The sequence below is a fragment of the Haliaeetus albicilla genome, chromosome 11 (assembly GCF_947461875.1).
Source record: "Haliaeetus albicilla chromosome 11, bHalAlb1.1, whole genome shotgun sequence".
Lineage (NCBI taxonomy): Eukaryota > Metazoa > Chordata > Aves > Accipitriformes > Accipitridae > Haliaeetus > Haliaeetus albicilla.
The window spans coordinates 7,141,379-7,158,075 of record NC_091493.1 but is presented as its reverse complement, the minus strand read 5'-3'; the positions used below and the strand labels follow the sequence as shown (position 1 = coordinate 7,158,075).

Sequence of the window (16,697 nt, the reverse complement as noted above, 5' to 3'; positions counted from 1 at the left end):
ACACAGCACTATTTTGCCATATGCTGTCTTCTAATGCACTGTTTCCCTTGTGATCTCCATCCTCCCCCCACCAGTGGCAGCATAACCCAGACAAGATTACTAACAGATGTTGAGATTTTCAGCCCCACACTCAGGAACTACCTAAGCAATACTTTCAGAAAGTCTTTGTATTCCTCACCTAAGCATACCTACAATGTAAGAAATTTTAAAGGATTTCTAGTTTTGCATAAGTGATGGAGTCACAAAACAAAAAAAGAATCCAACAATAGCCAAGAAAAATTACATGGATACTGCTGAAGGCAGGACAGATTGGAATTTTACTTTATTTAATTGATATCTTAAATACAGGCTTTCAGAATCTTATTCCAAGGTATACTTCCGATTTATTAGCACGGTGGCTTACATCTAAAGCCCATAGGTCTACTATATTTATTTAAAATAAGCAAGTAGTCAGGCAGCAAGTGTTCTTCTCAAACAGAGGCTGTGAAGTCAAGGTACTAGCTTGGGGACTTTTCTAGCTAGACACAGGAATAAGTATTTGTTGCAGTTGACAACAATAGCTCTACAGACACAGCTGAGTTCAACCAATTCAGTTTTTTTAAATGATTGGAGGTAAAAAAAAATAAATCTCATTAATGGGAAATCAACGACTAAAAGATCGAAGAGCTAGAAAGGATCGGCTTCACGCTCCGAGACCCTGAAGAGGGTGAGCAGAGAGCTCAGCCCACCAAAGCAGCGTCCCCTTTGCCCGGGCAGCTAACCCGCGCCCCGCTCTCCCCAGCGGACCTCCGCTGAGGGGCTGCCTTACCGCACCCAGCCCGGGCCGCTGCCCAGCCCGAGCAGGCGGCCGGCTCCATCGCCTTAAGCGGGCTCCCTCGGGAACCGCCCGAAGCCGGGCGGCTGCGGGTCGCCGTCCGCTGGCAGCAGGAGCGGGAGCTGGCCGGCCCGAGCCGCTAACGGACGGCACCTGCCGCGGCCGGCCGTCTTCCCCGCCGCCACCCCCGTCCCAGGCCGCCGCCTCCCCGCCCGCCGGGTGAGGGACGCCCGCGGCTCACCGGCTCCTCGGCACCCGGCACGCGCCGCCGCCGCCGCATCCTCCTCAACGGCGCCGCCGTTCAAAACTCCCGCCCCCCGCAACGGCCGCCGCGGCCCCGCCCACCGCCCGCCCCTCCCGGCTGCTCGGGGACGGCCGCGTTTTGCGGCGTCCGTGGGCTCCGGCCACCCACGCGCGACACCGGCGCGACACAGCAGGCTGCGCTGCGAGGAGGGGGCCGCGGCCGGCGCGCCTCCGCTCCCAGGTGCGACAGGCCGGCGTCGCGAAAATCATCGGTTTGATCCTGCCGATAGATTTGCAGAAATGCATTGTTAACTGTTATTGATAGAATACTAACTCCCCGCTATTGAGCTAGAATAGTGAGTGTTGAATAATGAAGTTGGAGACCCCCGCTCCTTTGTTCCTCGTTAATTCGCTTTTCTGAAATAGGCCGATGCCGCTTCTTTCTGAGTGACGTTCCCTAAACGAGCTGGAAGGGGAGGCCGGCGGCCGCTTCGCCACCGGCTGTTGAGCACACAGCAGCAGCCGCTGCCGCTCGGAAGCACGCCATCAATTTTTAACCACGTTCTTGGGTTTCTGCAGTTCATTTAATTATACGTCTTTAATACAACAGTACTTCAATAGCTGTGCCAGTAGCATGTATTGTGAAAAGTATATTATACTATCATATATTAAAATCAAAGTGCATTAATTATTCACTGGATTGACCGGAGAGGAACAGGAGCCATCTCTCTCTTCTGCTGCCAGTTCTGCAGCTCTGGTTGTCTTCAGCAGATGCAACAAACGAGCCAAAATAATGTCTCCCATCCATCCCTCATCCCTGATCTCTTGGCTTTCTTCTCTGAATTCCTTCTCAGTGCGTGATGGTCACAAGCACGGATCCTCATTGCTTTGCACATGGTTGTCAACATTTGCGAGAAGTAAAATGTGCTGGAACGCGTGAGATCTACAGTGTTGCTAACAGCTTTCTACAGAAGACAGAGGTCTCCTGGCTAACATATGCTTATTTAAAATATAAGAACATGCAATTAGAAGGGAAAATTTGAAAAGCCTCATTGCTTCATCGGGATTTCACATGGGTGGTTGGCAGCTCTGCTTGCTCCCTGACATTTACAACCAGGGCACAAACACAGGGGGCTAGCCTTCAAGGAAAATCATGAACTTCTGGACCAAAGGTACATATTCCTTGGTGGAAGGCAGAGGACAGGGAGCTCTGCTTCCCTCCAAAGTGTTTGAGCCTCAGCTCGAGGCAGAGACGGCAGCAGCAGCTGTTCAGCAGTTCCCGTCTCCATCCTGGGCCATGTTCCTGAGGGTAAGAAGGCATTCAGATCTTCATGAAATACCTTCAGACTATCCTGAAGTCTTCTGCGTACCATTGGCAGGATGCATGCCACAACTGGGAAGCCCTACCCTAGGTTATATATTTATAGGCGCTACATTTTCTCCCATTTTTAGATACTCGCCCCTGTTCTTTAGCTACTGAGACTTTCTCAAAAGAAGTCTTTCTGCACTACGTCCAGTGGAGAAATCCCATCAGGGAGCCAAAAGGCTTTTGCTCTAATCAAGGTATGATCTTTACAAGCTGCGTATGGACAGCCAAGATATCTAAGAGTGTGTTGGAGGGAGATCAGAAGGAAAGTCTCCATGTAATCCTGGTGCTCCATGCATCCCAGCAGGAGCCTTGCGTTCCTGTCTCTGCTACAGAGTTCAGGATTTCAGCCACATCAAAAGACACCCATCAAAAGAGGGGAGAACATGACATGCCAAATCAGAGTGCCCTTTTGCTTCACAGTAAGGCATATCTCTTAAGGTGTGGTCTGGCCTCCCCTGAATCAGTCAGGGATGGGATTTCAGCCTCAAAAGTCTCCACATAATTTTCTGGGCTACAGAGGAAAACTAACTAGAAACAGGAACACGTCATGAAAAGAACTTTCCTGGAATTAAAACCAAACAAGTGAAAGTCTTAAGTTAACTGAACTGCATTATCATCAGTTCAACACTTGACCAACATAAGTGAGGAGGAGCTCCAGTCTCAACAAACATCAGTGGCTGAAACCCTTTAATGAGTTTTATGTAAACTATGGGAGCAGCTGGAAATGATAGCCTTACTGTAAAGATAAAAAAATAAGGAAAGTATTGCTATAATTCTGCCTTACCAAAATTCATTCACCAACTCACAAGATCGTGCACTACCACAGAAAAGTAATACAACATGTAAAAAAGACACACTGAAACACTTTCCACCCAGCATCATCCCAAGCAGTTCAGCACTCCAGGTTAGATTCTAGAACAAACCCACTGCTTCAAGTTTTCCAGAAACGCTCCCAGTGAGACTACCAAGAACAGCTGTCTCAGGTGTGCAGCAAAAGGGTTTTGTCAAAAGCCAGGGTGGCTACATGGATGCAATAAAAATCGCTGCAAAAGGACAAGTTATGCCCCAACCTATTTCAGGCAATCAGCATCTCTAAAGCCATTTTTGCTGGTGGTGTAGACAGCTCCCAGGAATCTGTGGCAGCTTTCCAAGAATTTTAGATGCTAATTAGCATGGTTTTGCAGTACAGTCTGTTCAGCAAATCCTAGTCTTAATAAGTCTCAAAATGTGACTACTAATACTGTAAAGAGCCCGTGCCTGCAGCCCTTACATGTTCCTACTGACATTGACTTGAATTGGAACCCTTAAGAAATCAGTGGGAGTTAAATGTGTAGGACTCAGCCCTAATTAACATGAATAGTATCTTCTCAAGCTCATTGCATTATCTGCTCTTGAGCTGGTTCAAATGCTCAGTTTTCCACTACATTAGAAACACATTACTGCAAAGTCTGGCTTTTCATGCTCTTGCACCTGCTTCTGCTTTGGTCCTCCTTTGCATTCACTTCCGAGACATTCGTTTTTTTCTTTATAAAATCAAGCTTCATAATTCAGTTGATCTGTCAGATGCTTAATTAAAAAATTAAACATTTCACCAAACTTCTAGTCCTTTCTCTTAAGGGAACATGAGACTGAGGCTTATATGGCATTTCTGCAGGTGTTGTACAAGGCGAGATGTTCTCTCCGCACTTCAAGCCTAACTTCAGCTACACTGTCCTGCTGTTGCAGCACACACACTAACCTGAAATGAAGAAAGCTTTATGCCATCTATATTATCCAGAGATTTGGGATTCAGCTAGCAACTATTCTGCTCCCTAATTTAAGAGCAATCCCAGCAGACAGCAACAATAAAAAAAGAAGCATTGTAACCGTGTTTTCTTCTCCAGACAACCTTCCACTGAAGGGCAAAGAAACCCAAGGCACAACCTACAAAACAAGGAAAATCCTGCACAGTCACTGGTGCGCTAGTGCAGAGAAGCCAGAAGGGGGTAGGGTGAATTAAACAGGGGATCTATATCCTGCCTTCTGGGGTTTCTCAAGTGAAACATGTTTGTCAGATGAATCACACCTTCACACCATCCTTTTATTTGCAACTCTATTTGCATTGCAAAGCATTTGGCTTCCTTCTAGTATTAGGGAAACTGGATAGCAGAGGAAAGATCATTGTCTATCTAAATCACTGTTCTGCTTGAGTGTTACATCAGCACATTATTTTAAATGTTAGGCCCATCATTTTGGTTTAGCAGGTACAAAATGTCTACACCTACTCTTGACAGCACTGCAATATTTTTCTTAATTTCTTAGTTCCCACAGCTTGCTACACCTACTCCTTGAGTATCATCAGAGTGTGCCAGTAGAAATCTATTCAATTCCTATTCAGATTTATCCTAAATGGAAATATATGAAGATTTGTACTGGACACACAGAAAAGAATTTTTAAGGCTTTTTGTAACTGACTCCTACTTATTTAATTTTAAACTGAAAAGCAGACTGTTGCCATTGAATGCCACTGACTTTGATTACCATGACATATGACCATTATAGATTGCTTAAATTGGCAGAGACTCTGGAATTTAGGGTGTTTACCTGAATGCTTACTGAAGGCAGGGCTAAGTTAAATGGCAAAATTATTAGCCTTGGTAACTCATTTCTTCATTTAAGCCTGCTGAGGTCAGTTGAAGTCTTTCCATTCCTTAGCTGCACAGAAGGTCAACATGTAGTCCTACAAAACAAATTAAATATGGGTAACTACCTTACTGTCATGCACTTCTGCTTCAGTTTTGATTGGATCAGGTGAAAATTAATCATCTGGCCCACAACAGTGAGCTAAAGCCTAACCCTAGCAAGGTGAAAGCAACAGCAAGAGAAAAGTTTGTAGGCTCCATTTACCTGAGTAGTGTGAAGGAGGTATCTTCTCTAAGGTAGTCATGGAGTCAGTCTTTGAAGACGTCATCCTATAACATGCAGGTACCTAAATTAGCTAGGATGCATCATTCTTACCTTTCTCTGATAATTAAGACACAGAAGCCAGAATAGCTTAAACTTTTATGATTTCAGGTGTTCTCAGATTCATTTTATCCTGAGAGCTTGCTCATCTTCTGCTCGAGGTTTTTTAATATTCCGCAGTCCTCCTTCAGCTGCTCTAGTGCTCCAAATGGCACCAGGGCCACATCCTGTGCAATGCCATTAACAAAATATTGATACGAGGTGCTTCAATGAACTATTTTGTTGATAGTTGTACATTCCTGTAGGATTTCTAAAAGAAACTGTAAAAGTCTGAAAAAGCGCAAGGAATTGTTTTTCCTTTTTCCAGGTAAGAGCCCAGAAACTGGCTCCTCCCAGTACTCCTGATGTTAATCCCATCTTGAAATGCCTCCAGATTAAATTACTGTAGCCTCTTTAAATCACCATATATGAGAGAAATGCACTCAAAATACATGTCATAACAGAAATAGCAAGTTACAAAAAATCCATCCTCATGTGAATTTGGAAAACAGTTTCTGAGATTAAACCTGAAAACCTTAAAAATCAAATTAAGCACTGCATGACTTTAAACTCCAGTTTGATGATCCTCTATGTCTTAAAGTTGCTCATGCAAAAGACAAGTTATGAAGTGTGGTTAACTGAGGTAGACTAGTCACATGTATTCCTCTGTTTCTGCTTGGGAGACCAGGGGCATTTGTTTTGAAGCCAATTCACATGTGGTCCCCACATAAATACAGAATCAACCCCATCAGAAGTATCCTGTTGGACAAGGATCCTCAGAGGTGATTGACAGCTTCACTAGAAGCCTTCGTCCAGCTGAGAAGACACTTCCTGTGGACACACAGTGTCTAACAAAGCATGAGTTTTGCAGCCTTTCCCTAAGTTTAGAAATTTATATGGTCTCTCTTTTCTGTGTGACTTCATACCTCCACAGCAGCTGAAGGAAAGAAATTATCTTTAATTCCTTTCAACATCAAACCTCGTTGAAACTGGCTACTTGGATCCATTGCTAATAGGGGGACATGTACACCCACAGAGAAATTATGGTCATACAAAAATGATACTGTTATGTAAACTCTGAGAGGTCCTTTCAGCTGCTCAATATTAAAGGGATATTCAGTACAAAAAGGATTTCTTAGAGGTTCTACACTGTCATTCCCATATCATACCTTTATACCAGGATTTCTCTGTTGGGTCCTGCTTTGATTTCTTATGTGTTTACTGCAGGTGGTGTTTGGTGTATAAAATATCCGAGACAGTTGCATCCAAATGTTTGCTGGACAGCCTGCTGGTGAAGTCAGCATTTGGTGTCATGGGAGAATCTAACTGGGCACTATATGTTCCAGTTTCAGGGTGAGGTCTGTGATGATCTTGCACAGGCAAGTGAAAAGTCACTGGATCCAGTTAAATGGATTGCCATTTTGAGTTTGAAACAGGGAGTAAGTACTCTGAGAATATCACAAATCTAAAGATAAACTCCTATATGAGAAAATAATGATAGAAAATCACCTTCCTTTTGCTAGCCAGAGGACTACCATCTGTTGCTGGGAGAGCTGATACAAGCCCAGTTCTGATAGCAATCTCCCAGGAAAAAAGAGAAATTCTCCAGTTAGCTCTCAGGATCAGCATCAGATTTTTTGTCTGAAGGTGGATACAGGCTCAGTATTTGCAGATGGTGTCTTTTTTTTTCCCATACAATTTAGAATATCTCTGCAGAATACAATACTTGGCAAATGGTCTCTGCCTGAAGTGAGTTTGTAGTCTGGTCTGATTTTTTCCAAGTACTGGAGTGTAGGCATCTAGGTAGAGAAAAATGGCACAGCAATGTGGTCTTGAGGCCGAGCAACATAAGCCGCCCTCTGGGCAGCCAGAGGCATTCAAGTTCCCCCTGCACTGCAGCATTGCTAAGGAAGTAAATAGCAACTGTCCCTTACCAAGTCACATTTTGAGGTGACAGCTGTTGTCCTACATAACTGAGGCACAATAGCCCATGTCTGGTAGGACTAGTGAATCAAACACTATTTCTTTGCATTTCACATGCTTTTTGGATTGTTTTGATCCTGTCTCAGGGAGGATATTCAAAGGGGCATGGGTAGGAATCTATAGTTTACTGCAAACTCTCGCTTTGCCCCAAGAACTGTTTCTCAGCAGTAAGCAATTTGTCTCAATAGTTTTCCCAGTTACACTTAGGGCTATAACCATCTATAGCTCTGTAGTTTTTCCTGCCTTGTCACAAAGCTATGGTTTATCTGCATTTTTCTAAGTCCTGAGTTGGGTACCAGCTGCATAAATGGGCATTTTTTATATGGATCAGGCCAAGAAAGAGAGCAAGCCAAAACAAGAAGGATTAAGGCAAATGTTATTTCATGAAAATAACACAGTAAAAACCAAAGAATATCTCATTACTATCAATATACTTTTTAAAAGCAACATAATAACCCTTTGTGGTTGGAAATTTCTATCAGAGGTTTTAAGCCTCTGGTCCGTAAGGAAAACTTGGCTTGCAATTATCTCCTGTTTCTCACAGAAATAGATACCAAAACACTATTTAGCAGTTCATCCGCTCAAGTGCTTAGATTAAAGAAATACATCTGAAGGGATAAAAGGATTTAAATTTTTAGAACTGCCAGTTAATTTTCCATTCTGAGCATCCCTAGTGCCCGTGTCTCCACCAAACTTCCCCCTAAATCCAAACTCAGCTGTGGTTTTCTCCTGCCAGCAGTGACCAGAGGCAAGGTGGTGCCGTTCCCTCTCCCTCTCAGAGTGCAATAGCACTGTGTAATAACTTGCCTCCACAAAGCCTCAAAAGAGCCATAATGCAACAAAAAGCCTTTGCCACAGCACAGCTAATTCTGGGACCCTGCTCACGGACATAAGGCTGTTACTGGGAATAAGCCCAGTGTCAGAGACTATGTCTTTTATACAGGTGATGATTTTTTGTTGAATCACTCCGGTGTTGGATCAAAATTGTCTATTCACATCTAAGAGGGACTAAAATACCTTTTTCCTAAGGTAGAAAGATCTAAGGAGAGAAATTTGCTGCAAAGGACACTCTGCCCTGTGAACGCTCCACAGCCGAGGCAACAGGCAACATACCTTTTTCAAGCTCACCACGGTTGCACTGAGGGAAGCCAGTCCTGCTATTTTTGCCTGTTACTCCAGTTCCCCCTGAAGTCAAACCACAGGGAGGGGATGACATTGGGCTATACCTATGTTCTCTTCAATGTGAGATGGAAACATTTCTTGCAAATGATAGTATTTTTTTGCCTAATAAGATGACCCATTTTTACTCACCATTACAAAAAAGCAGGGGTTGAGTAGCAAATATGAGTAACTACATTTTACCTGAGGTTGGTTTGTCAGAGATTTCCACCATCCTTCTAACTGTTTCACAGCCTGTTAAATGAGCTGAGACAACGCTTCATGTCACTGTTAGCATTTTAAATTATAAAAAATGATAACAATAAATAGCATCTCATGTTTTTACAGACAATTTCATCTGGAAGAATAAAAATAACTAGTTCTGCCTGGATGCATGCATGACTTACACGCATGCACATATTCACTTGCTTATTTTAAAAACCAATTTGAGTTCTAGGAGGCTATTTCTAGCACTTGTTTCTAACCATGTGTTTGTACAGTGTCATCAAAATGTAATCAGGCCGTTTAAAGAAAACCCAACAAACAGCAAGCAAATTTTTCCTCACAGGGTCTTTAAGCAGCTAACACAGACCCAGAGGGGCAGTTATCCAAGTCTGATCTGGGACACAGAGGATCACTTTTTTAAGATAATTCCCAAATACATTTGTGCAAACAGCATTTGTGCACTAAGGCCCGCAATAGGCAGTTTTAACCAATAAGTTAAAATCTCTGCTTTCTCTTATTCTTTCCCTATTTGGGAATGTCTTCCCTGACCCTGTCCATCAACAATCTCTGCAACACTGAGTCATCCTACTTACATACATAGGCATTAGATTTTGTGAGCGAAAATGCAAGCAAAAGCAAGCCACTACCTAACATGAAGACCATTTTTACTTCATTTATTTCATAGTGTGGACACTCACACTACAGTCTTAATTTTTTTAAAATATCCCTGCTTTGTCATAGACTGTCTTCCAGGCCTGCATCAACTTCCATCTTTCAAACGCCAGCCCAGGAGGGAGCTTTGAAAGGCATGAGTGGGTTGTCGCTCCTCAGCTGCCCCTTGTGTCAATCAAAGTCTTTCCCCAAATGTACATCTCTCTCCACACTTTTTAGTGAGGGACATGTTCCTTCACACACATATGTGTGTTGTTACATCTGCCTGCTACACAGACAAGTACACGCTCTTGCTGAATTGATTTAAACAGGCAATTGGCACCAACAGGCACTGAAGCACCCAGAACTTCATTGGCAGCTTTCTGCAGGCAGTACACACATTACTAATCTGAACAGGTTTTTCTCATCACCACCCCAGTCACACAAATTTTTAGGCATTCCTTCTAAATTATCTTACTACGTGGCATCACTAAGTTGGTGGAGAACAACTACATCTTTGACCATTTTAGGGGTAATAACTTTCATACATAATTGGCACCATATTGGTTTATGTGCTGCCAACTGAATTTTACTGGCAGTCATCTTGATAGTTGGCTAGAAAGTCATCCATAGCAAACAGGCTTCTCCAGGCTACATCTCTGAGGCCTCAGATTTTTGTAAGGGACGAATCATTCTCTTGTTGCTAATGATTTCACCTCTGGGCATTTCTAAACTGAATTTACTGATCTAACCAAATAGCCTGAGTTTAGGATAAAATGTTTCAACAGAGAATGGGAAGCTGACAATGTGCCCTAACTCGAATCCTGGGTAGTAGGACACCTTTCATGTAAGCCTTGGAGAGAAACTGCGGGAGAAATTTCACATGCCGGGAAGGCTCACCCGAGTTCAACATTGGAATTAGTCAGTCTGGAGATGGGAGCAAGCCCCATTTGGATGGGATCAGTTTGGGCTGTGTTCCTGCTCCCTGTGGGAGGATCCTTGGCTGCAAATTATATAAAGTTAACAGCCATCTGGGGGCAAGAAGTTTGGGGAAAAGATAGAAAGCACCACGCCACAATACTTTTTTTTTCCTTTAGTGAAGACACATTCTTCCAGTTTCCAGCCTCATATGGAGCTAGAAGTGTCTAGTCACACAGCCTTCAATACCTACTGCCTGAAAGATGTGAAAACATCTGTTTTGGGGAATCTTTTTACATATCAGCTGTTGATATGTAATATACACCTTTCAAATTGTAAGTGTTCCCATGTTTTCATTGCAGATGTGGTAGTGGCAGGAGCACAATATTTCCCAAGGACTGTGCCTTTTACTTATTTAATTTTTCCAAGGGTACATATCTGTTAAAATTAGCTAGAGCATAGTGTTGTCTGTTTGTTTGCTACCTGCATATGTATCTTTAGTTCACTGCACTTTTTAGCCCCTGTGAATGAGAATGTTGTTGACTTCAGAGCCTTCTTTTGAAAAAAATCTGCTTTGAGCATAATACCCATAGCTGAACCTGCTCACATGCTCCCAGTCAGTGCCTTCAAAGTGGTAAATACTAAAGATGATCCATCACCTTGCTCTGAGCACGGCAGATTTAGCAATTGCAAAGGGTAGCATTCATTATAACAACAAAAATAAAATCGTCCATTGAAGGACAATGAACTCATGCCTCATTTTGCACTACATAAGACATTGTTTTAACATAGGCCATTTGGCACAAAATACCAGATGTAAATAAAGGCCCATTTCTACAGCAAGCTAGTGCCTAACACTCCCACAATAAGTACCATTTAGACAAGAGCAGAGCTGCAACAAGGGACAAACGATGCCTTGCCTGCACACTGGCCTCATGTGCTCCAGTGAATTTCACCCTCTGTGTCTAACAAATTTCTGTCCTTGACACATGCAACCTGTTGCAAGAGGCAAAGGACTTCAGAATGGCTGTGCAGCCATGTTGCTTTTCTCGCCCAGTTTGAGCTGTTGCTTAACTGCAACATAAATACTGAACATAGTATTATGTTTTAATGTATTTTATTTTATGTATTTTATGTATTATGTTTTTGCTGTTTTAGCCAGCAAAGCTAAAACACTGGAGAGAACCAGGCTCTTTCATCTCACTAGTACTCGGGAACTAATAAGTGCTCTGTACTTTCCTTCTAAGTCCGTCCCTTTATTGTAGATCATGTCTTCCTTCTCTTCAACATACAGGAAACCTGTTGGTTTAAGTGACCCCCTCTCCGGTTACTTTGGAAGCCCCATTAAGTCCACCCATTCAGTGTCCTGCCCAGTTGCAGGAACCTCCAGCCTACCAGTCATTCTCCCAGGACAGCAATAGCTGATCCCCCAGACCTTTACACATAATGCAAACTAGGAAATTAACTGCCCGTATGAATATCAGAAAAGAGGAGAGAGCATGAAGGAATAGAAGCAAATTGTCCCTAAACATCCAATAAAATCAATATGCTTTCAGATGGCATTAAAGACACAGGTCTGAACTGTCATCTGTGTTCCTATGTGATATCTGGTGTCTGTCCTAGTAGGACTGGGTGGAGGCTTTGCCTTTTTGGTTCAGTGTTGGTTGTTGGCTTGTTCTGCTTTGTTTTCATGTTTTGTTGAGTTAGGCTATACTTTGAAGGCAGATTCCTGACAACTCTGATGTGTGCTGCTATCACATGGCCTTTAGTGGATCTTTAGTCCATAAAAGAGGTGAAACATAGTTCTGCCATACTTTCTCCCTTCTGCAGAAATGCATTTTTCTCTTCCTCAGCATGTTCCTTATAACAAGGGTACATCTTTGATATAGATGCACCAGCATAACATTTCAGTTCGACAGCAGAATTACCTACTTGGTATCTGCAAGCAGATAAATACACCCTGACATCGCTTTCCATTGCACAAAGGATCTTTAAACAGGGGTGAAAAAAGATCCACCCCTGAACATGACCACTCGCTGCACTTTCCCTCTGATGCCAATAACATGTATTCAAAGCCAAGTGCAAACTCCAGGAGAAGGGAATACCTTTTCTTTAAAGGCAACTGGCTCTCACCTCCTTGACACAAGATACCGCTGCAAAAAGCAGAGTCCGGTCTGCCCCTGGCACAGGTGTCAGGGATGCGGCAGAACAGGGCAAGGGGAAGCACAGCCCCACTGCTTCCTGCAGGGCTTGGGAGTGCTCTCCCACATGCTTGGATATGGCAGAGGACTGTATTTGCCACCACAGCTTAACACTGTTCTTTTTATGTCTCTGCTTATGTAAATTAAAAACTTTTAAAACCCCAGCACATAGGATTAGGCACCAAAGCAGCTAATTAGTTATAGATGGCAATTCTCAGTCCTTTTATGGCCTTTTTGGGCACTTTTTTCAGTTGGGAAATCAATGTGATTTATTTCACACGTAATTCCTCAAACATGGAAGGCATGTGGTATGAAGTTTTAAAAGCAATGTTCCTTACCATCCGATGTCCATTGCAGAAAGAACCCTATCAGAATGAAATAGCTTGAAATTTTGCTTTGATGGTGTGCTTTGTACTTTTCTTTCCTTTGGAGAAAATGTCTATATTTTAATAAGTCCCAATGAGGAAAAGGCTTTGCTGTAGGGAGAAATCTTTCTTTAAAGATATTCTGACATGTCTTTTGCTGTCTTCAAGTCTCCTTTTTTGAGTGGGGCAGCTTCTTCCAAAAACAAATTACCCCTTTTCTGCTGCAGATTGCGTCTCATTTTGGAAGAGCTATAGAAACAGCAACTGCTGTACACCTCTCTGCTCTGTTCTGTCTTCTTTCAGTGCATAAATCTGGTAGCTAATCCCACAATTAATACCTGAACAGGAACTCACGCGCTGCACAAAGCTGGCTTACACCAGGCCCGTTTGTTGCAGCCATATAAAACATCCTGTCCCAGTTGGAGAGCTATGCCAGATTTGTCCCTCGCTGCCACCAGTGATGTCTTGACCCTGTTCAGCTGCTGTTACTTGTCCCTGAGTACCAGACCTCAAGGTCCCAATGCTGTTGCCAGAGGCGCTGCTACACTGTGGAAGATTTCAAAAGACCACCAGTGTGAGGAGCAGGAGCAAGACGGCTTTGTTAAAAGGCTCCAGCTCATTCTCGTGCACATTACAACTTAGAGCTTAGACTTTCATCCCCTAAGGAAACACCATTGGAAACTTGCTATGTTCCTCTTCCCCTTCAAAATAAGCACAGTAAAGAGTAACTCGGTTGGAAGGCAAGTCCCCCAACTTTTTCTCTCTCAAGAGGTGTTAGTTATATTTTGTTTATCCTCCTAAAAGTAACTTTTTTGGAGAAAAAATCAAGATGGCTGAAGTGCAGGCCAGACCCACTGCTGAGACTCCTCCCCACCCCGTTCTTCTCCTGTCTTTTGGAAAATATGCCCGCAGCCATCTCACACCTGACAACTCTCACCAGGTATGGGCTAAATGGTGCAAATCAACCTAGAAGAGAACACTTTGATCTTTTTTTCACCCATAAGAGCATCCAACAGCATGGGTAAAGAAGAGGAAAGCTAAACAACTTTCTGGAGTCAGCTCCAGCCAGGGGTTACCTATGGGAACACAAATGAGCTTGGGGAGTCTGCAGAACGGCTAAAAGCTGATTGCAAACTGTGTGGGATAAGCTGCTGCAGGACCAAGAGCACTCTCACAGCATGCTGCCTCTCTTGTTGCTGTGACAACAAAACTCATTTGAAAACACAGACTTGACTTTTTTTTTTATTTCAAAAGATGGTAAATTGACTTTCAGTGACCAAAGTGAAGCCCCCCCCGAAAGAGGAGAAGGCAACAACTAACCAGCACCAAACAGTCACACAAACCCAGTACGTACATTCATGTTCTCTTCCTTCCCATTCAGTCTCTTTGCAAGCTGAGTGCACCTCAATCAGTATGCTAGAAATGCACCACAGAAAATCTCTTTCCTACTGGGTGGGTATGAGTGCCTGTGGCAATAAAATAAACTTTGTTGTATGTTTGATGTATCCTGAATATATCTGCATGCAAAGATAATATGAATCCCAGTCTAAGGCACCACTACCGTAAAAGTTACTAAAATACTTCTTTCAAGTTTCTAAGGTCTTTCCTTAGATTTTCCTACTCACTTGTTACTTCCTCTCAATAAACAGAGAGGAGATGGTAAATATTAAATGCAGGTAAGTCTCAGCAACTCAAATTATCATGTGCATTTGTGGTTCATGCCCAAACACCAAGAAAAACATGGCACTTCCCAGCATACAAATTAACTGAGCTGAACAGGCATACCTATTTCGGGCACAGCTTTTACAGTGGAATGGGGGGGACTGCGCTGCTTGCCAGAGCCAAACTCACAATTCCATCTGTATACAGTGGTAACGGATGTGCAGTTGTGTGCATCTATCTTTATATACCCATATATAGTTTAGTCAAACTTCCCCAACAGAAACTCTGTGCAGATTCATGTCTCCTATAAACCAGCTGGATCACACAATGAAGACCTGAGTGGGGAGCATGGACATGAAGGGGAGAGACAAAAATTTCTGACACTTCTTTTCAAAGCAAACCAGTAAGCAAACAAGGGAAATCAGAGGCTGCTGAATGCACCCGAAGTGATCATAGAGAATCCAGTTCTACGCTACATGAAAAAGGCCCCCTCCCCCCCACCACCATATCAACATAGCAAGCCTGAAGGGGAAAGTGGCTGCAAGTAAAAACAAAACTGACTCACCTATTTTCCTTGTCTAGGATGAGAAAAAAAATCAGAAGATAAACACCTAGGGTAACTCTTGAAAAGCAAACTGGTTTTATAAAACTTCCTTTTCTAGCCACCTGCAGTAAAGTGGAATTATCAGCCAAACAAAATTTACTTCACTTTTGAAATATGATTTTTAAGCTTGTAGGAACCCTCAAAACAGGAAGAGATCAGATAATCAGTCTCCACCCAAAATCAGCAACTATGGGACCCAGTACCACAGATACAGATAACTACCTGAAAAAAAAGTGAATATTCTGAATATTCCACCTTCCTTGCAGCACCAGGCAGGTTGGTACATGCTGGTTTCATTTAAGTAACTTTTATCCTTCTGGAAATCTTGCAAAGTGTTTCAAGAGATCTTGAAAGAGAGAGATGCATACAAATAAACTGGATAATGCCTCCCCAGCACTTGGCAAAATTTCAGAGATGAGTCATACATTATGGCTGTGTAAATTTGGGCTTTGTGTAAGCGATAGTGTTAGATTCTACCCACTCCAGATCTAAATCACAGGGGATGAAGCTCAGACATGTAATGGTTGATGTACGTCCTCCAGTGTAAAATGCACACTTACTGATATATCAAAGGGAGACTGTTCCTCTCCAAATGCTGAGAGAATGACTGAACTGCACATCTAAATGGGAGCATCAGGAGTAGATAACTGAAGAGATGAGGTGTTGGATCCCAATCCAGCAAAAAAAATATTTAGAGTGCAAGTAAACCCTGAGAACTCTTGAAAGATTTGCTGGGGCTAGATGGTCACTGGATTTCAGATCTAACTGACCAAAATGACATAGCTTATGCCAGATCAATGGGGTCCCTCAAAGCCATCAACATTTTCTGTTCCCAAGGCCATGAGGACTCTTGTTACCATCAGCTGGAGGGGGTGGGTGGGTGTCAGCTCTTCTAAACATGGATGGAGCCTCAGGTAGCATCCTACCAGGCTAAGTTCACCTGACTTATATAGCATTCATCTGCATCTTTGAACATCAGCACTGAGTACTTTCCCCTGATGTGGAGGAGAAGGTAGGAAGGCAGTGGGCAAAAGAGAGAGATAATGGACAATAGAGGACAACAGCCAAGAAAATGGGGAGCAAAACAGGGCCACATCCATACATCTCGTCCTGCCAGCATTGGCCTCCTTCAAAGAAATAGTCAGAAGCCCAAAATTTGGAGGCAAGTACGGTTCAAAACTATTCCCTCTTGACCTCCTTTCTGGTTTTTGGTACTGCTTGATGACAGAAGAAGGGAAAATCACCACATTTATGCAAGGTAATACAGGACAACTAACTCATGCAAAACGTTGCAGCCTGGATGGTAGCCCACACACTTTAGAGATTAGCTGAAGCTCTGAAATGCAATTTGAGTAACTTCCTTTGATGTGCCATCTGGTGAATCATTTACTGGGAATGTCTTAATCACATCAAAGGCATCTATCAATGCACGCGGATTTTCTCAGTGTTTAGGACTCTGCCTGTATATTGCACTAAAGGAACAGATATGTTAGTACAGAATTAAACTTTACCGCAGTGCTTT

General features: G+C 43.1%; 1 protein-coding gene across 4 annotated transcripts in view; it reads right to left on the bottom strand.

Annotated features, from left to right (window-relative positions):
- The window catches only part of RTKN2 (rhotekin 2), a 208,407-nt gene that overhangs the window by 36,273 nt on the left and 155,437 nt on the right, over positions 1-16,697 (bottom strand). The window contains exons 1-2 of one of the 4 annotated variants that reach the window (XM_069795978.1): positions 4,165-4,433; positions 1,763-1,984 (exon numbers count right to left, since the gene is read on the bottom strand). The exons of 1 other annotated variant lie outside the window; for it this stretch is intronic. In XM_069795978.1, coding sequence (XP_069652079.1) covers positions 1,763-1,861 — 99 coding nt within the window. In that variant the 5' untranslated portion in view covers positions 1,862-1,984; positions 4,165-4,433. Of the gene's footprint in view, positions 1-1,762; positions 1,985-4,164; positions 4,434-15,735; positions 15,838-16,697 lie in introns of those variants that run through there. 2 more of the 4 variants (XM_069795977.1, XM_069795980.1) reach the window with 2 other exon arrangements.